Genomic DNA, 27136 nt, shown 5'->3' with positions numbered 1-27136 from the left:
TGCCTTCCACATTGCATTTGAAAGCTCCATCTCATTTTTTGTTTGGCCGGACGGCAACATTAAGTCTCCTCTAAAACCTGTTGAACAGAATTACAGATAATATCACTTTGAACTGAGGAAAGAGCACGATTCAGCTGCTGACTCCACTCAGAGATACCTGCTGATGTTGACCACTGAAAGCTGCAGGCTGGTATCCTTGCCCCTGTCATTGAATTGAGTCAACATGGTGCTTGAGATTAGAAATCTGTGATTGATTTTTCCAGGCCATAGAACAACAGGATTAATTCTGCCAAAAATACCAAGGCTGAGGTAGTAGAAAGGAGCATATGACAATGAACATATACTTAAAAAGCTCAAGTGAATTGTCATCAAAATTTCACCTTGAATAGCACTTATCTGTAAAATGTAGAATTTAGTAGAAGAAAGGCAACCCTGACCTCAGAGCAGCCAGATCCTTGAGCCTTGGCCTGATTTTAAGGTYATGCATAAATGCTTTCCTGGATTAAGGCCAATAAGTATGTGAGCCCTTGCAAACTAGAGTAGGAAGTGTTCGTACAGGCAAGCTTTCAGTGTTGCAAAGAGCCTGCAAAGACATACAAGTCATGTGTGGGCATAAGAGCTTTTAGTGTTGGGATTTTAGGTAGTTTCACTCCCTGGGCTTTTGCTGTTCTCTCATCTTCTTTTAGCACTTCGGGATGTTAAAGCCATAGCTTGGGGGAAGATGTGTCTGCGAGCACCTGAAGGTATGACCCTGGGCATGTAGAATTGAATACAGAGACACCCCCTTTAATTCCCTTGGACCAAGAGTGCTTTCTGGAGATGGCAGTTGGGAAACTGTTATGTTTGGTTAACCAGGAAGAGTCACATTATCCAGAGGGATCCAGGAGGCAGCAGCTCCCATTACTGTCAGTGATTCAGGGCTGAGCGCTGTTGGAAATTGGCCCAACAGGAACTGTTCTTTCTGTCTGGGTAATGGTGGTATTAATTAACATTTGCACATTGCCTTGACAGTGGAAGACCTCACTGTTCAGAAGTATTGCACATTAGGATGGCAGTAGGCCACTTTATACAACAATACTTTCATCTGTAACGTCCTCACAGATGGATGACTGGGAGGGGATAGGCTAGTGTCCTTGAGGCAGCCAGCTGGATGATACTGAGGGGAGACGATGCACTCCGTCCCCRTTGCACCCCTACCCACACATGCCAATTTGCAAAGTCATCAGCAACCGAGAGCTGGGACAACTGGTTGGGGTGTTCTTGACGGCGGGCATTTCCGTGTGCCGGAGCAGGAGCTCTCGGTCAGGCGTGCGAGTAGCTGGCCTGGGAACAGCAGGCTATGCCTTGCTCTCAGTCCAGCCCCTCGTGCAGGGGTGTTTCAGCTTCATGTGTAGCAGCTGCTGAACGTTTGGTGTATTTGCATAATCTAAAAAAGGCGAGTGCTTGGGAAAAAGGCTAGATGAACTGTCAAGGGGTGGGAACCTTTAGGTGGTGTGCAGTCCTCGTCCTGACTCAGAGCCTTGAACATGCTTGGCAGTACTGAGGACCAAAGTCTGTGCCCCTGTTTTTTTTCTAGCTGCTAATATAACTACATTTTCAGTCACAAAGGATTTGAAAGCGTATCTTAGCAAATTCTTTTTATGCAGCTGAGAAGTACATATCTGAGAGCCCAAAGAAGAACAACTGCAGAAGAGGTTCACAGGCAGTGGATGACATTTCCTCTCCACTGCTCTTCTGTGAGAAGTAGTTGGGTTTTGTAAATCCCAGGATGCCCTGGTGATTTCTGCACCATGGAGCTCCCAGTGCCTCTCTTCATGCCATGGCCAGGAGGAATCATTTGGTTTGCCCAGCGGTACCTGTGATAGCACAGTCCTGCCCTGGTCGTGTTACATACCACTGCCATGGGAAGAGTATTTAAATGGCCTAGAAATTACAGGTTGGTCCTTGCCAGTACAGAGGCGGAGCAGACAAGGCAGTGAGAGAGGCTAGGGGGAAGCTGAGGCACAGGAAAGTGAAGTGAGCTAGGCAAGATTAGCCAGATGACAAGATAACCAGAGTGATGAAGTTACCCAGACTGACTAAATCATATTCTGTTTCCCTTTCTGGTGGCCCACATTGTCAGTAGAAAAGATAATAGGAGTATCTCTACCTGCAACTTCATGGCTCCCCAGACTTCAGACTCTGATAGACCTTATGGCCTTAGTAAAACCTCCAGGTGGGAATTTCATGTCAGCAAATGCTGTAATTGTAAGTGTATGGTAGCGCAGACTGTGCCATTTGTTATATTGTAGCACAGGGGTACCCTGAGAAGCTCATACGTTTCATTTCAAATAATTCAGTGGCTGTCTGTGAAATAGACTTCTCTACTACTGGAAGCTGGTATGTGGCCTTAGTTTTGTTTTAGTTTCTCTTTTGCAAATAAGTCTTTCTCTCTGGCTTTATTTTTCCTCCCTTTGTGAGTCACTCCAAACTATCTCTGTCTCCAGTGCTGGGTTTCAGCAGGCAAATGGAGACCATGTGCTGATCTGATGGCCCACCTGAGTTAGTTTACAACAGACGTGTGCAGTCACATGTGTAGCAGCTGAAATTCAATGTGGCTCTATTGATTTAGCAGGGAAATCTTGATTTACACCATTGGAGGATTTGCCTTGAAAACATGTATGGTATTCTGTTCCCTCAAGAAAACAAGATAGATGTTGCTTACTCCTTTTAGTGTACAGGGTTGGGTTTTTTTGCCCTAAAATCTGCCTGCTGAGAGATGCGGAGTTCCTGGTGGGCTCATCTGCCTGTGTGCAAGCCATTGCTTATGCAAAGGGAACTATTTGTTTCCATTGCTCAACCGTGATATATGAAAATTCACCTCTGCTAGGTTCTTTTCTTCTGATACAAACTGCATGTAACTAATGCTGTTCAGGGGAATCAACTTGCTGGGGCCACAGACTTAAGTCCTTTGCACCCTCCCCCCCCCCGCTCCTGCCCAGTCCTCCCTCCCCAATGGGTAGGGATGATTCAATAGTCGTGAGTTTAGCAGGGGAAAAAAAAAAAGTCAGGAAGCACATTTGAATGTTGTGTGCTCTTATATTTCTCCTGGTGCTTCAGTGCTTGCAAATTATTTTTTTTCAAATGTTTCTTCACAGTCAGTAAGGCCAGAAACTTTATTTTTAAAGAAAAACAAAACAAAAGGCCTAAAATTCTTGTGTAATCTCCCGATTCCAGCATTCAGCACTATTCTGCTACGGGTCATTTACCCTTCCAAGAGGGATCTGTATTAATCATTGCAAATGTTGCATGTCTTCTGTTGCATTTTGGTCTATATTGCAACTGATTTTCCATCTGGGCACGGGCTGGTGGGCTGGTCATCAGGGGGGTGTGCATGTGTGTGCTTGAAGTTTTGCAGCACGAGCCCTGGACCAGTTCTGTGTCAGTTACAAGATGTTCTTGCTGTGTAATAAAATTCTTTGGATTTGTGTTCAATTGATTTTTATAGGACTGTGGGTGGTTATAAAATGAAAGTTAGGGCATGATGCAGTAGTATTTCAGCACATCCAAACTGTTGTGGGTATGATAAAAGGAGAAGCTGAGGGAGCAAAACAGAGGATGATATTTTTGAGAGAAGAAGGACAACTGGAAAAAATGAACAAGCTCGAAGCTTTCTATAAAATCCTTGGGATCCTTTAGAGCACAGGGAAGAAAACCTGACTGTACCCACAGCCTCCTACCTTGGGCTGCTTGTCCCTGCCAGAGGCTCAGTGATCATAAGCCATCCGAATGTGGATTTGGTAGCATTTTGTACTTGTGTACAGTGTTCAAGAGATAACAGGCAGCATGCACAGATAACATGTTAAGCAGAAAACAATGTACCCACAGGGACTTTCCTGCCATACTGCAGAAGCGCACTGGTGTCATCAAAAGTTTTGCTGCCGAATCAGGACTCTGGTTCTGTCCTCTTACTAACACAGCACTTGCTTCAGGCCAGATGATTTCCTTAGATCTCTGCGCAAGTCCACACGAGCTGCGCACACATATCCAAAGGCACAAATTTGACATAGCTGAAAGTTCTGCTGCTGCAAAATTGAGCCTGATGTTCCCCAGCCAGCTGGATTGTGTTTTTCTTTAGTGACAGCACGAAGCCTGCTGTATGCTTTCTCTGCAGCCTTCCCTTATCCTATGAATTATGTTATACTTTCACTGTGAATATTGGCCAACTTCAGGATTTTCAATTACGTTATATCAAGTTTGGTGACACGTACTAAAATGACTGTTGCCTTGGATTGGGTTTGCCTACTGTTGTTTCCCCCCCCCCCAGTTCCATAAGATGGATTGAAGTTAACTAGAGTTTGAGTTAAATGGGGTAGACTAGCTTGAATACAAGCATTGCAAAATATATAAAAACCTAGAGAGCTGCAAAGAGAGGTTAGATAAGAGCTTCCTTTTTCTTGCATGATCTGGAAGTGCAGATTCCCTTATTTCAAAAGTGCAAGTTTCTACTGTGTGATTGCGAGGACTGGATGATGGATGAATCGGAGATGACAGTGTAAATGGTGTATGCCCAGTAGCCCTAGGGGATCCCTGAAACATGCTAGTTTCTCATTTGGCGATTTTTTCTGGCAGCGATGCCTCAGTGCAGTGACAGTTTCTGCTACAGCTGTCAAGCTAAATTGTTTCTGATGGTGGCTGGCATTTACAAGAGTGCTGTTCATTTGGGTTCCTCCCGTAAGCACCCGTAAGCACCCGTACGCCGCCCTTCACGAGGGTGCATGGGTGGTATTGTCAGTCTCCTCTGCACAGTTGGATCAGGATGAACCGAGTCACGGTGAAGTGCTGGGAGGACGACATCTCTTGTCTTCCTTGAGACCACTCACTGCTCAGGATACAGGAAAAGATACTCGCCTGGAGCTTTTCAAATTTGAAACACTATCTGGCTTGACTGTGTGTGCGTGCGTGTCTCTGCGTGTGTAGAGATGGGTGCTTGTGTAAGGCTCTGCTTTTACCTTCCATAGGTGCCTGTTGTCAATGTGTGGGTTGCTAGGGAATCTGGTCAGTGAGAAATTTGGCTAACTGGCCAGACTGAACTACCCCAAAGGACTTTGAGTGCTGTAACAAGATGAGCACTGGAGGGCATCTTTGAGCCTAGCAAAGCCCCTGGTGAAGACAAGAGCTGGCAGGGGAGAGGAAGAGAATAAGGTTGAAAGCCACTGCGATTCCTGTCATTATATATGTTCAGGTTTGCTTTGGCACTTGAAAAATCCAGTGAATCAAGAGTTATGGGCCATTTCACCTCTAAATTTTAGTTCTCTTGATTTGTTATAGAACAGGATGTGACAAGCGTGAGGTAAGGAGGATGGCCTAAAAGAATGAATCATGCAAGATGGTACAAGAGCTAGGGTTTTTGTGGAGATAGTATCTGTTGGTACAAAGCTTAATTTTTGACACTATCAGAAGAAGCTGAAGTTCTTTACCTTGTTTTTATAATCTTTTCACTCACAGAAGTTATTTCACAGTCACAAATGTCTTGTCCCATTGGCAATGTGTGCGTTCTATTTTGGAGAATGCAAGACTCCCATTGACTGTGGTGGGCCGTGGCCTGTGGCGTTTTTGATCCAGAATCTGGTCCTAATCTCAGACAGGACTGAGCATTCATGCTGCGTACAGGGACCAGGATTATCCAGAAGACTCCTTCCAGTGCAGGACCCGCACCGGTCCTAAGCAGTGCCCCTTCATCCACTGCCGCTTCCCAGGGGCATTTCAGGATGGGATCCAGGGCGTATCCATTGCACAAGAGAGCTGTGTTGTCACCATTCTTGGCTACAGAGCAGCCTATAAAGGCCTGTTTTATGTTTGTGTAAGGCCCAGCCAGCAGAAGCCAGCTGGAGTTCACGCAGTTAAATGTCAGTTTTGCCATCCTGCCTGGCTTATGGATCCCTTAGGAGGCAGAGCTGAGAATATGGCCCTCTGGCCCCTTTGCAGACAGCACTGCCGCTAGAAGTAATAGAGACCAGGGATAAAGTTGAAAGGAAGTTATAAAAATTATATTTGCAATGCTAGTTTTGATTTGTTTTAGGAACTGTATCTAGGAAGGGTCTCTGAGGACTAGAACTGTTTGTCTCTGCCTTCTCACCCATGCCAGCCTGTTCTTAGTACTATCCTCTTAATTCTGCCTCTTTTTCTGATTCATCCAGCTTGAATCCCTTCAAAGCTTTCCATCCTTACTTGGTGCTATACCATTTCTTACAGGTAGACAGTTCTGTGCTTCCTTTTAACACTCTCTGGAGAAATTCTGCACATTCAGCTGTTGGAGTCTCTCTCCTTGGGTCACTTTTGTTATTACCTTTTCCTGACTTCCCTCCAAGTTCACTCTGGCACCCATGCTTGTGATGCATTCCCTGTATATGCGTCTTTGCCTCAGTCTGAGTGAAACCCATGCCCAGGAGAGCGAAGTGCTTAGCTTCTCTGAACACACAGCACTGACCTGTGAACCTGCTGGGTTGATGCACTAATGTCGCTGCACGGAGCAAATCTCTGGATCTTCACAGCTTTTTTTTGTTACCATGTGTGCGTGCCGAGAGGCTGAAGTGGTTTCTGACAGCAGAGGAGGGTGGGATCAGAGCAGGATTAATTGGGGCATCCTGTAGGTATTCAGTTGCCAGCCACAGGCTTCCTCAGTCCTCAGAAAGTATCTGGTTTCAATAGCTTAACCTTTGTTCGCCCTGTTTTTGTGAGTGCCTATAGATAACGTGCTAGGCACAACAGGCTAGTGTGATGCTGCCATTCTCTCACTTTTCCTTGAGGATGACAGGAGTTACTTGACAGCTTCTAAAATCTGGTGTGATCCCAGCCAGATTCCTCTCTTCGGAAAGCACTCTTCAGTGGACAGTAAAAGCTTTGCAATGATCAGTTCTTTGCGTAGTTGATCCCTTATAGAAGCCATGATCTCAGGCTGAGGGGGACACAGTATCCTCAGTAGGGTGAGTGAGCTGCAAAAATGTGGGCAGTTTGCGAGGTTGCTCTGAATTAAAAAAAAAAAAAAAAAAAAGAAGTAATAATAATGAGTTGCATTGCACCGCTCTGAGAAAAGAGTTGCAGATGCTAAGGATGTGTGAAGTTTGCTGCTCTTCAGCTGGTGAGACAAGTCCTGTATGAAAAGGGTGGACATCTGCCCTCTCTCAGGGCTGAGACTGAGTGGGAACAGCTTCACTTTCTGGTCTGTGGGATTGTTGCTGAGGAGGATGTGCGCTCAGCCGGGGCAAATTCTTCATGTGTTTTCTCTTGTGTGAGCTGGATAGTGTCAGGTGCATCTCAGCCCAGTGTCTGCAGTGTGCTAGTGAGTCACATAATTTGAGAGGAACTATCTCGAGTAATCTCCCTTCCCCAGGAAAACGCTAATGAGTGGAAAACTGCAGATGAATCTGAGGGTGGGGGTGTGGGGGGGTAGAGAGTGTTAAACAATTCACCTGGAGCAAAACTTGTGGCTTTAATTTTGTTAAAATGACACGTGCTACTTGAGCCCAAATACTATTTATTTCTTTCGAGCTATGTGAATTTTTTTATATGAAAAGAATTACATCTCAGAATAAAATGCCATTCTGAATGCAGTTTAAAACCATCTTCTTTACAGCCCATGTATACGTTTTCAGAAATGGTGTTTTTTTCCCACCTAAACAAAGAACTCAGCAAAATCTTGCATGAATTTGAAGGGTGTTTTGGTGGTGTGAAATCTAATTCTTTCACTAGTCTGAAAAAAATCCCTTCCATTAAACCCTGTTCTGCATAATATGGACGTTACCCCTACCGATAGTCCTGCAGGGGTTATCAAGAAGGAGGGGAAGAGCCAGTAAGTGATTGTAGCTTTGTGTCCCACTCTGGCTAATGCCGGAGACTGTCCTGCTCGGCCCGTTGTAGTCTCACGCTCAATAAACATGAAGGATCGTTCTGTATTAGTGATGAATATACCCAGCGACGAGTATACCCAGACACTTGCACTTTAATTAAAGGCATGCGTCACACAATAAAGCACATTTGAATGAAAAATCTTCCTGTTAGACGTGTGCTTTCCGTTTTTTTTTCTTCTTTTATGGTTAAATTTTTGGAGTATAAACGTGGGGGGAGAAGAGGGGCTTTTGCAAGTGTGCAGTGTGGGGTCCCCAGGAGCAAACAAGATGCTCCTGCTGAGGTGAGAGGGCACGGAGCTGCCTGGCGCGCGGTCGTGCCGCATGGCCCCGCCGGGTGTATCCATGCGACCGGAGGAACTGCATAGCACAGACCTTTGGCCAGAAACTGCCTGATGATTTTAAGCTGAGGAGAAGCTGGGGATAGGGACTGGCCTGTCTCAGAGGGGGAAAAAAGTCAGCAACTGTCAGAGCTGATTCAGTCTTTTGCCACTGTTAAAGAGCTGATCCTAGGGAAAGAGAGAGCGAAGCAGCAGCTGGGGAAGACAGGAGCAGCCTGCAACCCTCCTCTGCCTCTGGCTGAGCCTGTTGACTCAGGCTTTCTGGCCTGTCAGTGGAAGAAAAATTAGTAAAAATCTTCTCCTGTGCACCTTGTAGATCCTGGTAGCGGGAGTTAGTGCTCTGCCAGCTCCCCCCCATTCTGATCTCTTCACTTGCCGGTGTTGTCCCTCCCTTTCCCGTTCCAGATCCCGAATCGCACTCTGCTCTGCGCTGCTGCTGCAGGAAGTTCAGCTCCCAGGCACTGCGTGCTTCGCACCCCATCTCTTACTTGTGTCTCCACTTTCAGGCTCTGGAGATAGGGGATTTTTATTATTATTATTTTTTTTTTTTTTTAATGTCTTTTGTTAACAAGTCTTACTGAAGCCCAGACTTTCATCAGAAAGGGATCAGGTCAGTGTCAACAAATTGCTCAACTTTAGTCTTCCTCCAGACTCCAGAGCTCTTTCTGAAGTGGTTAAAATGGCATGAAGAGGGGAACAAACAAGCTATCAAAAGCTTAGCTTTCCCTTAAAATGGCATTTCTATTTATAGTACCTTTTGCAAATTATTAAAATTAGTCTATTTAGACATGATTGAGATGATGTGTTTTGACTGACCAAAATAAAAATGTTCTTTTCCCCAGACTTTCAGTTTAAGAAAAAAAAAATTGAAAGTAACTTTTCATCCCAGTTCTGAATGACTCCAAAATTTTTGGGTTGGGAGAAAGGGGGAAAGAGAGAGACTGTTTTTCACCTAGGTGTGAAACATTCCTTAACTCCTTTAGTGATAACTCACTTATGTCACTGCTCCTGTTGCAGCTGTATCTGCAGCTCTTGTTCCATTACAAACAAGTCTTTCGGTGAAAAGCAAAAGAGAGGCTGTGCTCTCAGCAGAAATGGCAGTCTTTGGCTGAGTATGCTCAGTACCAATTAAGCTTAAGAAAAATTGAAGTGCAACGGATTTTGAGTGGGCATTATTATTTTTTTCACCAGCTTAATCCAATTTCCTCTTTTTCTTGGACATGAAGTGGAGAAACAGAGAGAGGCAAGTCTTGCTTTGAGCATTAGGTTTGAACAAACTCCAGTGCTTCGAGTGGCACCATCAGGCGAAAGCACTTTTTTAACAGTAAAACCTTGAACATGACATCAGTGCATTGCCTTGCCCTGCCTGGTTTCTTTATAAGCCAGGTGTGGGCTGAACTGTATGGTTACAATTTTGAACCAAACGTTCTCATTTTCTGTGGTTTTGCACAGAAGATCCCGACCAGTTTCCTATAAGAATGACTGGAGACCGTTTCCTTCATCCATCCTAAGCCCCCCTTTTGCCAGCCAGCATGTGAAATATTCCAATAACAGCTTTTAAAGCATGAAGAGAACCTCCTATCTTCTGATACAGTCTTTCTGTATAAAACAGATGAGGGAAATGCATGCAGTTTTTAATTTGCCTGGACTGGTTTCTCATCAAAAGGGTGTATATTCCCTGCGCCATTTCCACTGTGCAGCATCTGTGGGGAGTGAGCAGCTCTAGTGGGTCTCTGACATGCACCAGGCAGTGGACACGTTCTCTCTCAGTATCTAAGACAATCTGGCTGTACCATGTTAGAGAGGAGTCTTGGGCTCTAATGAGTGCTCTCGATGCAGCCTTTAATCACCTGGAAAAGAAATCAAGACAGAGACATAAACCGGTCCATTTGTTTTCATTATAGTTACTGGTTTTTACAACTCTGTGTAAACAAAGCCCATAAATAGGGTGCTGGTAGACTTCTTTCTCCTAAGCTCAGCTCCACCAGCTGCTACAAGAATCTTTTGGCTCGGGAAGTGGGATTTATTTTTAGGTTCTTGAGCACAGGAACAAGGACCTGAATTGTGATTTCCAGCAGCCTGTGGCAAGAGAAGACAGCAAGGAGCTCTCCTTTTCCTTCTCTAATGGTCCAGAAGCATTCACACCTTCGGATTTTGGCTCCTCTAGAGCCTCAGCAAAGCAGGGTGGCAAGGAGAGATATTTTCCTGGGAGGAACTGGAAGGAGCAAGTGCAGATGGTATCGTCGCTTGTGAGTTGGTTGTCATCCTTGAATGCAGTCCATCGTACTGTGTGAAAGAGAGCCCCTTTTACAGAAGGTGTTGCTCCTGAGCCGACTCTAGTCATCCAGCTGAGACATAAATTAGACGTAAGACCTGTCCCTGTTGCGCTGCAAGCAACATGTCCTGCCTCACAGGAGGACCTGAGAAACGGAGCTGTGTAGGCCCTGCAGCTTAAGTGCTATACTGGTGCTGGGAACGGGAGAGGGATCCAGCTGCTTTCAGAAAGAGGCGCATGGCAGGAGGATAAGATGCAAACTATGATTTGGAAGTAGGACATGTTTCTGTAGTACCAGCTGCTGTCTTTATGGCTATACCGCATCTATCCAGTCTTTCTTCTCATCCAGTTCTTCTTACTTCTGTCTTTTTTCTTTTGATGCTCTGCTCCTGTGAGATTTCCCAGCCTGGTCTGCTCCTAAAGGCACTGCAGCTGCTGGCTGCAGAATTGTTGCGTGGGGTCTCTGTAAGTGGTTTTAGCATGTGGGGCCATGAGAGGGAGGAAAATCAGTTTTACAACATTTCAAATGGAAAAATGAATATGGGGAAGCGGATCATGTGTTGTCAGTCCTGGTTGGAAATCTCTGGGCCAGTCTTTGTTGTTGAGGAATTTATTATCCCATCTTGAATTCCTTGAGGATTTGGGAATGTGGGGTTTTTTGTTTTGTTTTGGGTTGGGTTTTTTTGGCATGAATGAGGAGTAATAGAGGGAGCTACTGTCACAGAGATCCAGCTGGAGCTAAAGGAAGGACCTTTAGTAGTTCAAATGATGAAATCCTGAAACAGAAAAAAAGAAAGACTGCTTTGAAATTTCTGCAGTTATTTCAACAAGTGGGGAACATGGTGACTAGATAAATCTGATTGTTAGGGGCATCTCACAGTTGCAGAATATGAGAAAGGGTCATTTTAGAGTCAAATAAAAGAAGTAAGAGATAACAGGGAGAAATGCAATTATTTCTCGTATCCTTTCGCTTGCTGAAGCATAGTTATCTCCTACAATACAGACTCCTTTGTTTTATTTATTTATTTATTTATTTATTTGCTTTAGTAATTTTTCTAAATAGGGGCAATCTTATTAAACCCTTCCTATGTCTAATTTTAATTGTGGAAAATAGGATCTGTCTTTGTAATAGACGAAGTGGGGATCATCCATCTATTCAATGCAGAATGTAGTTTCAAGATATTGTAAAATAATTCTCCTGCAGTATCTAGCTGCTCAGTCTGCCCTTAGAAAAAGCTTGGTGTTGTCATCTCCTGAATCATTTTCATTGCAGTTTGAATTTCCTGTGTACATCTCTCTTCCTCCACATGGTGGGTCATCTCTGGTAGTTATCAGACATGTCGTCTTTGTTCTCTATTCTCAAGGCTGAAAAGTGTTTAAGTTTGATCCTCCAGAAAGTTCATTTTCCTTCCAGGAATGAACCTTCTGAAGTATTAGTGATGTCCTCTTATTCCCCTTTTGTAATTTCATCCTTAACACAGAAGTAGAGAGAGAAGACGGTTTTCTGAGTGGTATACAAATTTTTCTCAGTTTCTGAGCTTCTGAAATTTTTCTAACAATGTGGTCTTTTTCCCTCTGGAAAGAGAATTTAAGAGCCTGCAGAAGACTTGCTTTTCTGAATTACTCTTTGCAGATTCTTTGCATGCGGTCTGATTTCCTACAGAAAATGTTGACCTAATTTTATTTTTTTTCTGTCCCAGTTTGAATTTTTGGCAGAACCCCCTCTCCCCCCCCCCCCATCTTGTAGATTTTTCCCACCAGCTCTGGCTGAGGAGGTGTTAGTTTGCTTTTGTGTTATTCTGGGATCAGAGCCATCTTTTCATGTAAGCAATCCAAGCAACTGCTCGGGATCATGCCCTTTGGAGGTCACGGCAGGCCTGGCTTGTCTGCCCCTCCTCTTCCATCATGTTACCATGTGTCAGCTGCTGCCCAGTAATTACCACTGTGCCAGCTCTCACCCTGCTGGATTAATATGAATGCATCTTTCCATCATCAGCTGGTTGTATTGTCTGGTGGGAAGTCTAATTTTGTGTGTAATAAATGAATTGTTCCTTTAAGTGCATATAGTCYAGCTGTTCTTGTTCACTTTATCTAACACCATTATTTGCAAGATCCAATTGCGCTCCAGGGTTGGCAGGCGGTCAGAAAACTGCTGAGATTCTCTCCAGATGTTTGCCCAGGCCAGGCTAGTAGCACTGATTTTATAGAAACAAAGAACCTTTGATTTTATCTGGAAATAGGGTTTTCTACGTATGCTCATCATGCTCTAATTATTCTTCTATGTTTGAGCAAGAAGGTCTACAAATACCACAGCTCTCTGAATTTCTTCAATCTGTTGTCTGTTGTTTGTCTATCTATGCATAACGCTTTCAGTGTGCCACTTGCTGTGATAAAGTGTACCCAGGCTATGAGATGCTTGGCTCTTCTTCAGCTCTGGCTGAACCTTCAGTCTTCTGCCTGCTTCCCCCATGRAGAATGGGCAGGTCAGCATGGGAACAGGAAACCTAACGTGAAATTCATCTCACCTAAATCACCTGCCTGCCCCCCGCGGAAGGCATCTCCCTCTGAACTAGCCACTCTGAACTTCTTTTAGTATCTGTGGAGAGAAATGGAGCCTTCTAGGGCACGAACAATAAGCAATTTCAGAAATATACCTTAGTGTGGRAATTGTTCTTTAGAAGTGCCTGTTTCCCTCCGGCCTGTAAACGAGCCCTGGTGACCAGCTCAGAGGTGGGTGAGTAACACTAGGGTGTTGAATCTCTTCCTGTTGGGTCCAGGTTTTTCCCTTGTTGTTCAGTCTTCTCCCCTATATTGATAAGTGGAATTTAAACAGGCCGGCATCTCCTGATGATCCAGTTCTGAGAAGCTGGACTTCTTGAGCAAAATCAGCTTTTTATGTTTTTTTGCCAGATCCCTCTGGGAAAATAGACAGAACACCCAAAACAGATGATCCCAGCCCCAARCAAGATCATCCAAGCAAGCAGGGTGTATTGCCTGTGAGTTTGTCCTGGAGAACTGCAACAGCACGGAGGCGTTCTTCCTACGCGGCATTGCTTGGGTGCGCGTAACGCCTTGCCTTCCAGCCCTGTAATTGCGACAGTGTTTCTTGTGTGTTGCCTCTGCTCCTGGTGTCCRATGTGAGTGACATCAGGGATAAAGCCCCCTCCTTAAGGGTCTTGCTGTTTATCATTCACAAATGTTACTAATATTAGATAAAATGTTTCAAGTGCTTTTAGAGTTTGAAGAAGGAATATTCCGCCTATGAATGCCCTTGTGATTCAGAATAGTGCTGAGCAAGGCAAGCGTGAGCTAAGGTTCTGGCCTATGGCAAAGTCTAGCTGTATGTTATTTGGGCTGCCAAAGTCTCTCCTCACACAGATTGCGGGTTCGTGGTTAAATGCAGGACTCTGTCAGTGGATGTGATGTCTGGTGTTATGYGGAGCAGCGTGCTGCTGTTTGGAGGAACATATGCAGCAGTCTTGATTTATGGCCTTTTTTTTTTTTTAAACTTCAGCTCTAGCTAGACTCCTGAATGTAGCTAGATTTCCCACAGTGCTCAGCACCCGTTAGATCTCRTGGTTCTCAAGGCTGTGCCGGCACTGCTGAGCTGGGGTGACTTCAAGGCCAGGCGTGAAAGCAGAGCTGCTCTTGCATCCTGTGTTAGGCTGACCAGGCTGCTACTTTCAGGGTAATACCTCAGGTCCTCCATCATGCCTGAAGCGCTTTAAAATGTATATGTTTTTGACATACAGTGCTGGCCCCATCACCTTCCTGAATGGCATCTGTCCTGGGGCAGTGTCATATGCCTGATTGCRGGCAAGCAGGAACTCTAGGGTCATTCCTAATAAAATCCCCCTGTTGCCTGCTGCAAGGGTAGATGGGATTTATAAGCATCATTCAGGTGGGCTCAAAAGGGAATTTGAACATCAGGTGCCTGTTCTCAAAAGCACCACATCCTTCAGGACACTGCTGGAACGTGGCTGTTGGGAGAGGTGCAGAGGTAGCCAGCAGCTGCTGGGACCGGCTGAGTGCAGTGGCTGTGTTTACTGAGGTGCCTACGTGGTAGCTGTAGGATGCAGAGTTTATTTGCATGTTAAAAACTGAATTTTGTCACCCTTGCCTCAGAGCCAGGACTTTGTCCTTCTGTTTTGGGTCCTGCTCCTGAACTGTTGCCTAGTCAAGTCCTCTGTGCGCCWCTCTTCAGCTGTTTCAAGTCATGAGAATGAACTTTCACTGAGGACCAACCCAGACGAGTATTATGACCCATAATGGAGTTAATTTTCCATTAATCAGAACAGCTCAGCTGACACACGGGATTTGCAAAAAGGGCATACCCTAATGGTGCACCCTCATGGTACACTGAAATCCATCCATCACGTGAGCCGATGTGGAGTGCTCTGGGAGGTAGAAATGCCAAAGATTATTTGTCTCTAAAGAGCCAGGGCAGAGCTCTGAAAAAGGAAAATCTTGGCACTGAACAAACCTCATTTCCTTCCATCAGATGGTATTCAACCTCAGGGCAAATTAATCTCTATTGAAATCTGCTGTACTTGCCACTAAATTTGTTGTCTCCTCTAAAAAGCATCTTTTAGTGGGAGAAGGGAGGTAAACAGAAGGTATATATATGAKCAATTTTATGCCTACAAAAAGTCTTTATTGTGTGCTTTATTTAGTAATTCAACGTTAAGCTTTACGTTTGCATCTGTAAATAATAGTATACAAGTGAACAAGGCCAGAGACGGCTGTCAGCAGCTTGGTCTGTCATACARCTTCAAGACTCAATCATTTTGCTTCTGTTTAAAATTCAAAGTAGATGCCTAGAATAAATAGGTGAATAAATAAATAAAAGTTCTTCAAATGAATAATATCCTYCTTATCTCTTTATCTGAATTCACCAAAAGGCTGCAAGTTCAATTTAATTCTTCTATCATCCGTCAGCTTGCAATCTAATAGAAAGAAGAAAAAAAAGAAAAAGCAGTACTTGGCAGCTGGGCTCTGGTTCTTAACTTGATAGAGAGAAGGATGTTCCTTGAATGAGACACTGTGGGAGGGATGAGTAGCTGGAAAGAGATTGTGCTTCTTGCCACTGAGCTGTCTGCAGCTACCGCTGTCGTGGAGCTGCAAAAGAAAAAGAAATGCTAGGGGCAAAAGATAACAGAGAATCTAAGGAAATGGCTGTATTTTGCTAATCTTTTTGCTCTCATGGGGAGAATGGTTAATCTGTTCCAAAATACAGTAAGGATGCCAGACCCACTTGCTTGTGAACGGGAGTTAACTGAGGCTACGCTGCCTGGAGCCAGTGATTCGCAGAGCACCGTGGCTGGGTCTGCAAGCCGTACACGCCGTCAGGAAAGGGAAGGGGTTGCCAAGTCATCTGACACGACTCAGTCCGTGTGCAGAGGTCCCTGTGTGTGTAAACCCACGTCAGGCGGCCCGAGGAATGTTGCTGCCAGGCACCGTGCTAATGTTAAGGCAGAGCTGTAGTACTGCAGAGTTTTGCCTTCTGGACCGTGGATTTTCAATTATTGGTTTTTAAAATTTTCCTTAATCAGGATGTTCTCTCAGAAGGTAGTTTTTTTAATATTGATGCTGGCTTCATAAGCCTGTCCTGGAATTTGTATAAAGAGTTTTCTTTTCCTAGCTCCTTTAATTAAAAAAGAAGTGTGATGCTTTATTTTTTATCTACTGAGAATTCCTTTTGGGGCAGAGATTTCTCTACTGGCTTTTGTAGACTTATCACTGTGATAAGTGACCAGAAAAAGCAGAGGAGGTCCAGATAATGTATAGTTATTTGGTGCTGTATCTTATCTAGTGACAGAGTCAAAGAAATAAGGCTAGATAGGACTACTCAGATCATGTCTGCTCTCCTGAAGACACAGGGCAGAAAGTCTTACCTAATAATTCCTACCACAAGCCTACTGGTGTTGGCTGAAGTGAAGCCTGCGTAAGTGGGAGCCCATCTTGACATGAAGTTTGGAAGACACCTGCTTCCATCTGTTTTGCCCTGATGTGCTTTATTTGCTGGCAGCTCAACTTGTCAGTGGTAGAAATAGGACTTCACATTGGCAGAAATACGATGGGCTAATTCTTTTGCCTTTACACAGCCCAATTGCATCAGAAATTTGATAGGGTCTGAACTGTAGCTTTTGACTTTCCTTTTGCTAGGTATACAGCGCAGTGGTTTGATTGCAGAGGTGAGTGCAAACACAGTAAGAATTAATCAGCTGCTTCAGACACTGCTCAAACAGCCCTGCCCCATCGCTGTTGATAGAATTGTTCTGTGGGCCAGCTGTGGTCTGCCTGCTGGATCTCTGCGGTCGCAGATATTACCCATTAAAGAAACTAATATTCAGTGCAAGCACATACAGCTTRTCTTTCCAGCCACACGTAGCCATCCATCACAGCTGTTCCACAGTACATATCACTAGATTGTGAACCCTTCTAATCTGAACATGGACCTGTCTCCAATTCATAAATCCAGATACTCAAAATCAAATGCACAGCCTTTACTTACATACTGTTGTTTTCCCATTAAGGACTTACAGTTTGGATATTACAAACATAAAAGTTTCTTGGCTCTGTTTACCTTTTTAGCATGCAATCAACCCTCATTTTATTAAGCTGGAATTTATTTTAGATGAAATTTATTTGAAATCCTGTTCAAAACACTGCCTTTATTTATTTCTTTGTGATCTAGTTGTAAAGCAGAGAGGCTATTTCTCAAAGTGAATTTTATTTCTGAAAAAACAAAATTGCTCAAACTTGGAGGAAAGGCACTTGCATATGATTTGATTATGAGTGAGTGCATTGTGGGTGATAAACTAACTATATGGAGAATGGTGTTGTTTGTGGTATTAAGCAGAGTATATATAAAAAGCCTATGTGTGAGACTTAGTCTAGAGTTGCATGGAAGTTTGGTTACATTACGACTGTGCCATTTGTTAGCCAGGAAGACACAAAATGAGCATTAGATTGAAAATTTGCCTTTTAAGAAGAGTCACTTCACTATCTTGAACATTTAACTACTGAGTAGATTGATTTCCAACTTATCTCAAAATTTAGACCTTGTTCTGAACATAGGAGTTGTAAATTAGAAACAGTTTCCTTTTCTTTCCCACACGGAAGAGAGATGTTATCTTCACCCTAAAAAGAATCACAAGGAAGCCCATAGTCGGGCTAACTAATCTGATTTGCCTTTCATCCCATTTGATGTTAGGAATTTCTATGCCATCAATCACTAGCTTCCTGTGGGGCTGAAAAAGCCAGGGGAGCCGCCAGCTTTGTCATATGGCAGCAGAAGTGAATGTGTTGACAGCTGAAATCAGGAAGCACAGAAATGTGTGAAAAGTTTTTGGAAACACCAACCTGCTTTTGAGCCTCAGTAGTTCAGTCTGGGTTAAATGTGAGAGGAGGAGATTGCCTTATTAGCCTTCCCCAGCAGCGAGGTTGATGGATAACTGTGCAGGACAGTCCATTCCTGCTCCYTGAGCTGATTTTAATCCTTGATGGAGCAGCAGTCCTTTTTCTTCTTCCTCAAAATTTATTCTCCCTCTCTTTCTGTCTTTCAGCTGTACAGCTCCATGGACTTTGGAAGAAAATGGCAGCTCATGCACGAGCGCGTCACTCCAAACAGGTTTTACTGGTGAGTCGTGCCTTCTGGCTCTGCTTGCTTTGGGCAGTTCAGTGAGGGGAGAAGGGCATCTAACCTTCAAGGGATGAATTGTTTTACCTGGGCACTAAATATGCCCTTGGTTTTGGTCCRGATCAGTGTCATGTGCTCAGTTCATAGTACGTATCTTGCAGTCTGATAGCTGAATGTCTCCACGTTTGCGCGTCTTTCTTGTCTGATATCAGTGGTGTCTTGTGTAGGTAACTGCAGATCTTTTGATAATTACGGAAATCCTACTTCACCATTTGTTATAGAGCTACTTAGAATAACACTGAAAAACTGCCCCAGTGCTTCAGTGGCAAAGCTACAATCATTAGACTTCCTATTTTTCAATCCTKTAGAGTGTTAGTTTAGCCTACCACAGAGTCTTAATGCAGAGCCAGCTGCTCCAAATAGTCCCTGTATGCCACCCTTGGGAGAAAGGATGACTCAGACTCCAGCTTTGAATCACCCTCTGAGGAGCCAGTTTCTTTCTGTTAAGATCACAGGATGCACATACTGTTTGCTAAAAATTTGCTTTGTGACTGTCCTCCTTTCCTCTTCCCAAGTGTCAGACTCCAAAATTGGGAGACTGTCTTAAAAGCAGGAGATTAAACAAATGGTGTTCTCTCTCCAGGCTTATCCATTTCAGATGCTKCTTTTCCAGACTTCTCTCCACCATGTGAAGGCCAAGAATTGATTCTAAAGAGAAAGAAAGAAAAAAAAAMCAGCACTGTTCTTCTGTAGTTGAATCTAGGAGTTGGGGCTTGAATCAAGGTCTCARCATTGTACTACATGCCAGATGATGGGGGTGTGTGAGTGTGTAGGAGTGCTGTTTTATAGCATCTGTGTATAATTTAAGAAATGTCTAGCCCTTAAGATCAGAAAGGATGGTAATGTTAAGGAACTAGAGTCTCTTATTTTGAAGGGTCAAAGATAAAAAGGACTTGGATGATTTAAGATTTGAGTCCTATTTGCAAAGCATGTCATTTGTACTTTAGAGTCAATTTCCAATGGAAATTCCTGTGTGTCATTAAAAAATCCCTGAATCCAGGCCCCAAATACCTACAGATTGGATATGCAGTGATAATTCCACACTTTTCAATGGAGATAGACACGTCACAGGATTTTTAGATAGTCTAACTCCTTTTGTAAATCTCTCTAATCAGCTTTAGACTCCCACATTGATAGCATGACTTTCTGGCACCAAGTCTGGAGATTTCCCTCAGTGTGTCTGTGCATTTTGGACAGTGAAAAAAGGTTTGAGCATCTAGATCTTTTGGAAGGAAACTGTTGGGTTCCTAAGTCACATAGACCTGCAAAATGTATCAGAGGTTTAGATCCTTTTCTGACCATGTCACTGTTTCATATTTCCACAGTGAWGGAAGGGTGGTTGTATTTTTCAGGTTCTGGTGATAGGTGGTTGGTTGACCCAACTATCCAAAATCCTTTCACCATTCATGCTGAGTGCTGTCAGCCATATCCATCTTTTTTTACRCATGCATTACAGTAAAATATCATGTTCAATGAAAAGGAGGGGAAAGGGAAACAGTTTTTTAATCAATCTAATCAGCTTCACAATTTCCTTGACAAAACACCCTTCCTTGGGTTCTCTGGGTGAAATGAAAAGGGAGGACCCTCTTTGCCATCCAGTCATTATCCAAGAAWTGGTTTATAAAAGTGGCTTATTTGATATCTCTCCCTTTCTCTAAGTAACTGCCTTTGTCTTTTTCTAGTGCCACAGCAATTGTGTTAAATGGGCTTGTTTATGTGTATGGGAATTTCTTCAATATCCCATAACGCAAGCCAGGACAGATAAGCGGTAAGAACGCTCATGACAAAGATGAGTGTAGATGCTCTCTCAGTGCATCCTTCTGTGTCTGCATAGAATAGCTGGTCCTGTGAGATAGCTGTACCCAGCCTTTCAAAGAGCGTGGCTGAGTTTGCTTAGAAGGGCGATTTTCTTGGAGAAGAATGCTTAAAGCTGACTTGGGAACAAAACTGGYTCTCTTTCTAAAGGAGCTGCTGTTTTATTTTTTTTTTTCTAATTTCACGTAATAGTGATTGATGGAAGTTACCTGTTTATCTCAGACCATTTGACACCCAAACCTGGAGATAGTTGTCCACAATCTACCTGATTTTTCATACAGTCCCTTGGCTGCATAGTCTGAATGCTCCTTTCTAACACTGCATTGTATAAAGACTCTCTTTCAAGTAGCCCTTTCTCTTAGAAAATGCAAAAGACTTCTGCAGTTACAGCTCGTGTGACATAGACCTAGAAATCTTTATTCCACTCAGAAGCAGCAGAATCCTGCTGACAATAAACTTTCCAAGAGAGTGAATTAGGTTGTTACCAGAGTGAGAGAGATTTGAACCAATTTGCAGTGCAGGGGTCAGAGATGTTGAAATTTTGGAACAAAACAACTCCCCTTAGCTGTCTGATTTCTTTCTTTTTTCCTTTCTTTCTTTCTAAAGCTGCAAACTGTGATGTCTTACAAGCTCTGGCCTGCAAGATACGTGCAGAAAAAGAAGTGCAAGGAGAACAGTTTAGCCCTGGGAGTTTGATGATTATTTTTATTAGGCTATAGAATAGGGAGAAAGTGGATATAGTTCTAAGTTTCAGAGGGACGTGAGCCACTACACTGTGGAGTCCATCAGCCTCTAAAATCCAGCATTATCAATACTACATTACCTCTTGATTAAAACTTCTGGTGAAATAATAACAATAGGGTGATGCCAAAATCAGAGGTGAGCTGCTCATTTGTGCTTCTCTGCACTGTTTATTAGTAGGGCTCAGCTGAGCCTCTGCCATCAAATGGGACAGTCTTCATCTGATTTGAATGCAGCTGGCATTATCTGGGGCAGCCTTCATCTAATGTTTTTACCTTCAAAACATGGCTTTCATCTCTCAGGCTGCTGGGGATGGGTTTGTGAAGACTGTAATCTTCAGCTGGTTCATGGGATCAGTCAGCCTGACAGGGAACAGTCTTATTTTTCTCTCTGAGACCYTTCCAAATAATTATACCTTCCCAAAGGCTGGGAGAAGTCAGATACAGAGATTTTAAGGCGAGGAGGAAATTACGATTGCCTCAGAGCTGGCGAGATTGGGATGTGAATTTTCACTCAGCAGAATGAGCAAGACCTCTCAGGTGCTCACAGCTACACAGGTCATCCTGTGCATTTTGCTATAGGTGCTCTGGAAGGCTGCTCTGCAGTGCTTTCTTACTGGTCAGAAATGAAGCCCCAAGCTGCAGTCCCAGTGAGTGACTTTGTACCCTGGCTCTGCAATTCTTTTCCTTGGTCCCACATTTTGGTGCTAGTCAATGGGTTGTACTTACTGCGTTCTCATCCCATATGGATGTTACATGTAACACAGTTTGTGGAACATCTCTCACAAGTTCCCACAGCCAGCTCATAGCTTGTGCATGAGCTGAGATTCATGTCTGAGACACTTGTAGTTATAAAAACTAGGATTTGAGATCTCTACTTCTGTAGTAGTGATTCATTCGTTAGCTACTCCCACTGATGGCAATGGCAGAGCTTGAACAGAATGTGTTACTTGCTGTGAGTACAGGCATCCAAATTTGGTTCCCGCGTGCCTTGACCTCAGAGATTTTGATAACTTTGGATCCTCTAAGGCTGGAAATAGGAGCTTAAGCTAATGTGAAACAGAAATTCCCAGATCACTCACCAATCTGTATGAAATGACTCAAATAAACTTTGCACCCATGCTGTTTTCAGTTAAAGACCTACTCAATGTTCTTTTCTTTTAAAAAACACATTTTTGCAACTCCCCCTGGGCCCTGTTCATTTTCTTGCACTGTAACTTAGACACCTGTACTGACATGTGGAGGGATATAAAAAATATGGTCCATATTTTGTACTGTAGAAATGCTGGGGAAGTTTCCTCGTTTGTGAAGCACATGGTTTGTCCTGTGCTGACTAATCCTGTCTCCTTTCAGAAAAGAACTCAAAGGACTTGAACTGTCCTTAAGTTRCTTTGCTGCCTTTGCCCTTCCCTGTGGTAGGACAACAAGACCAAGCAGGTGGGGAGGACAGTTTGGTTAATAGCACATTCTTTCTGCCTCGTTCAGTGCTTTGCTGGACCACAGCTTTCTCGTGCCATCTTGGGTAGCTCCCTTAAGTTGCYGTTGCCTTGCTCCCCTCTACATAAGACAGGGATGGGAGAGCATTTCTTTCTTTTGTTGGGGGGACTGAATGAAGTGCTCAAATACTGTGGTATCGGGGGCTACGTCATTGCATATCCATGTGTGGATTAAAAATACTCAAGGGCACTAGGGAGTTAAAAGATGCTTTAATGGCATATAAAGTCCTTTCATTGCCTTGCTGCTTAATTCTTTAAAATGGGGAGTTCCACAAGGTGACCTGTGTTTTCTGACTAATCAGCTAAATGGCTGTGAGCATCATCCCCCGTCCATCTGTCTCTGGAGGGTCTGCCTGTATTTGCTGAGCACACACAGCCCTGAGCAGCCGGTGTGGAGGACAGAGCTGTACTCCTTGGGACACCCCCCTCCTCAGCGCCTGCCCAGCGTGCTCCRTGCTGGAGGACCCACTCATCTTTCCCGCCTCCTGTCGACACTGGGGAATATGAGTCAGTTGATATGGGACCATTTGCCCTTTCTTTTGCCTGATACATCTAGACATGTGCCCTTTTCCCTCCAATCTGGTTTTAAAAAAYATGCTATCTGGGAATTTGGGTGATCCTGTTAAAGCCTGGGAGCACGAACAGTGAGGAAAACCYATCTGTGTGGGAGGGAGGGAGAAATCTGCGGAGCGTTTCTGAAGGGTACAGGGAGATTTGGAGCACTGAGGAGGTCAGTGCCCAATAGGAGCCTGATCTATAAAAGACACTGAAACATAAACTAATTATGTAAGAGTTGGATGAAAAACACCAGAAAGGCAGGAGGGGAGAGACAGTGGGAGGAGGAAAATAGGACATACCCTAACCTGGCTTTAAGAAGCACTGTTTGTATCAGGGAACAAGAAAAATCTTGTGTAACAAGAAGTTCTTAAATGCGCTGCTGGTTCCTTCACTGAATCTCCCCAGAGTTTTATTTTCTCTCTTTCTGTGACAACCAAGCAGATATCTAGTTGTTTTGGTATCCGTGTGTGCCAGCCTCAATCATTTTGAACTCCAGGGATTAAAATGGGAGAAGGGAAGAGCTTCCACACAGGCCATGCTTCGGAGTTCAGGGTTACCTGTCACAGCTGTTTGAGACATTCAGTCCTTCTTGTCATTGGTTTGGATACAAACAGTGATGAAGGTAGCCAGTGTTTTTCTGTGTCTTTTCTGGTTGAATTTGATGAAGACTGTAGCAGAGGCTGGTTTGGATATGTGAGAATATTGTAGGGACAGAYGAGGGGTTACCTCAGTGTTTCTAAGGGTCATGATCTGGGTTAGATCTGCAGGCGGGCAGAAGTTTGCGTCTAAGTTTTTATTTCCTCATCTCTGTGGCAGCACTGATATTTCCTAATCCCAGTGCCAATGCAGGTCCCCGTGGACTGTCTCAGCAGCAGTTCCAGAAGTGACCTTTGGATACAGCTCAGGTTAGCTTTACTTGACTTGTTTGCCAGCAGTGAAATGGTTATTCAAATATGTGCCTCTCTCTTCTGTAAATCCCAGTAATCATTAACTACCAGATGGTGTCATTGCATAGTGCTGGGGAAACATCGCTTGAGTTTTTACAGCCAATTTTAGTGTTAAGAAAACATGGTTTTGTAAATGTCAAATTGACTATTAAGTAATCCTGCGTTCAAGTTTTTCAGAATTAAAACAATACCATACTTGGAGCTGTGGATAAAAGGAATAATTCCAGCTTGGCAACCAGGGATAACACCACCTTGGCACCGTCAAGGCATGTATCCAGTGTCTACTCGTTTAGACAGTACATGGAGAACTGAGTAGGGATTTATCAGGAGGTGATACCACAGACTCCTGTGGGCTAATGACACTTTTGCCTGTGTTAAGRGACTTGGCTCACGTGTCCTGTGGGTGAGAACACTTGGGAAAGGCTTCTGCCAGTGGGTAATGCTAACATAAATCTGGAGTGTGTTACTCAAACCACCATGACCATGGACTGAAATATTTAGGCTGAGACCAAAGTTTTCAAACTCTSTCAGTGATTTTGGCCTCAGGTTTGGCAATTAGGGTTCAAGAGAGAGGAGACCTTTTTAAGAGGTCTTGGCATATATTGAAAGATTTCCTTGTAAGGACACATTAGTTAATTAAGAATCACAGCACCATGCCAATAGTAAAAGCAATTTTATTTTCCTTTTCATTTAAAAGATGAGCAAATGGGGCAACTGTGAGATTAGGGATTTACTTTTCAGTTTGCGTGCCTACAGTCAGTGCAGTTGGTATTACAGATATTTACTGTTTCCAAGTATTAGCTCCTAGCTGACTAGCTTGTGATTACATGGTAACTCAGTGGCAGAGATAGAAATAGAACCTGGATATAGAGTTGGATACTTTTTACTGGCTGAAACAGTGTTTATTTTTGTTGAAAAAGCTGCAGGTCAATAAAAATATTTTATGAATTCATGTCAATATTATCAAAATATTTCTSTCAAACAATTGAACAAAGGAAAATCTCAAAATGGTTGAAACTTTTATGATGGTTTTTAGAGTGACTTCTCAATTTGAAATACGATTTCATTCTGCAATATATGAGCTTTTTAAATTAAAGGAGTCTGTATGAAACGACTCCATTCTGAAACAAAGTGTCCACATAAAGCTGACATAGAGGGGTCCTGACTCTAATTCACATCTCTGCCTTTTGTGATGCAAAGCAGATATGGGTCCCTGATCTCTAAATTAAATGTTCAGTACATTCACAGAGTATTCTTACTTGCCTATGATCAAGTAGCCTACAACAGTGACTTGCAAGTTTTGAGAAACATTTTTAAGTTTTATATTCTGCTTTTGTCCATGAACATATTTTTTCCTATACTTAATCTCTTCTTACTGCTCTTCCAGTATAGATTGCTCAGGGTTATTGCATGGACCTTGTGATGGATTTCATGGATATCTAAGAGAGTATAAAATCCTAAATGATTCTAGGAAAAGAAAAATCCTTCAGTATCTGTCACCGCAAAATCCTGCAGGGCTGTTTTATACCTCCCCCTTAGAACTCATATATTTTGTTGGTGGCTGTGGTTAGTTTCATGTTCACCGTACATTTTCCACTTTTTCTTTTTTTAAAACTAATTTATGAGAAATTGACACAAATTTCTTATCTAGGAAAGCACCTTTGTAGAGGAAAGCCAAAAAACCCAAGTTACACTACTGGAGAAATATTATAGAATATTTTCTACTTTACATAGGACTAAAAGCAAGAGTATTTGGGGGTTTCTGGTATATATTTACCCTCTCTGCTGACTTATTGTTTCAATTTATAAAGGAAAATTGATGAATTAGTCTCTTGTACCATCTCTTTAAGACCTAAATAGTAGCTGATGCATTGAAAGAAGTTGTAAAGGATATTCCTTGCCTGACTATGTTGTTGTGTGATGGTCTTCTCCTTGCAGCCTGCTTTCCTGGGAAAATAAATGCTTGACTTCTTTTGGAAAGTTGTGTGGATGCCATACTGTCAGGCTCCCTGGGCTCAAAGCTGTTTTACCAAAAAAATAGCCAGTGGACTACAAGAAATGTGTGTGAGCATAGGGGAAATAATTAAAATATATTAGGCTCTCCTTTAAAACTGATCAACTACATAATAAATGAACTAAAAGAAAGGAGCCATGTGATAGCAGACTCGGAATCCATCCACCATCACCATCAGCCATGCGAGAGCAGCCAGAACTGCTTCTTTCAAAGAGAGGTGTATTACCCTCTCTGAGGGCAATTTTAGAGTAGGTTTGCCCTTGAGGAACTTTCCTTTCTAAACTCCTTTTCTTTTGAAAGGAGGCATGTCTTGGGAGGGAGGGGGTGACCCCCTCTCCACTAAGGTGACTCTAGATGTCCTTAAATACTATCTGGTTTTAGAATTTGTGCTTTGTTGTGATTTTAGTGCAATTTGTGATGTTAGCCATATTTCCAACTTTAATGTACTGTGGCTAGCATTGCTTTCTTCAGAGACTGGAAAAGTAAGGGCTGAAATATTTCTGTACATTGGTTTTAAATTTGCTGCCTCCCACTAAATGTCACAGCACAGTACTGCAGTTAGGGCTTGCAGCCATCGAAAAGCCTTACACTTCAGTCTCTCATCTGTCAATTGTCTTTATGTCCGAAGAGCCAGTCTCTTCTCTTTTTTCCCCCAATTGCTAATCTTGGATCACTTTGTAATCTCCCCACTGTTTTGGGACTGGATGTCTGAGACTGGAGGAGACCAGGTAGACCCGCCATGCGAGGTAGGACTCAGAAAGAATATGTTGAACATTTCTCCTAGTTAAGGTTGATCCCTGGACTTGCTCCCAGTGCCGTGGGTTAGCGTGTGGTGCAAGGCTCCATTTCCTTCTAGTGCAAGAGGGCACCACAGAAGATGCCTTGAGAGCTTCACAGCCGTGCTTCCCAGGCCGGCGTTGGAAGCCTAAATGCGGTATTGCTGGCCAGACCTGCAGGCTGCTTGGGCTGACTTCACGCTGCCACCCCCCCCCAAYGCACACGAACTCAAGCACAAATTAATTCTAGCCTGTCAGTTACAGTCCCAGAGTAATCCCTCGTGATACTGTGTAGGAAGAAGTGATGAAAGCCAGCCCTCTAATTAATATATTGAATAATGCATCTCCCTGAGGCATATGGGAATATCCCATACTGTCATAGCTTGGCAAAGCAAACCAAAAGCCAGGCTGCTGGGCTGACAGTAGTATCAAATTTTGTGGTCTCTACCTAGTGAGATGTATTCTCCTACCTTTTAGTATGTGATTTAGCTCTGTTTTTGGCTTTTGCTTCTGTACCCCACTGATCTCTGTTTCTGATGAAATGGGCTGATTTTCATGTGGGAGACAACTCTTCTTGCTTTCAGAT

At 43.4% G+C, this 27136-nt stretch overlaps 1 protein-coding gene across 1 annotated transcript in view; it reads left to right on the top strand.

Annotated features, from left to right (window-relative positions):
• The window catches only part of SORCS3 (sortilin related VPS10 domain containing receptor 3), a 337032-nt gene that overhangs the window by 203356 nt on the left and 106540 nt on the right, over positions 1-27136 (top strand). The window contains exon 5 of the mRNA XM_026069736.1: positions 18071-18144. Coding sequence (XP_025925521.1) covers positions 18071-18144 — 74 coding nt within the window. The remainder of the gene's footprint in view (positions 1-18070; positions 18145-27136) is intronic.

The sequence above is a fragment of the Apteryx rowi genome, unplaced genomic scaffold (genome assembly GCF_003343035.1).
Source record: "Apteryx rowi isolate R43461 unplaced genomic scaffold, aptRow1 scaffold_3, whole genome shotgun sequence".
NCBI classification, from domain to species: Eukaryota; Metazoa; Chordata; class Aves; order Apterygiformes; family Apterygidae; genus Apteryx; species Apteryx rowi.
This window is presented reverse-complemented; position numbering and strand designations above follow the sequence as displayed.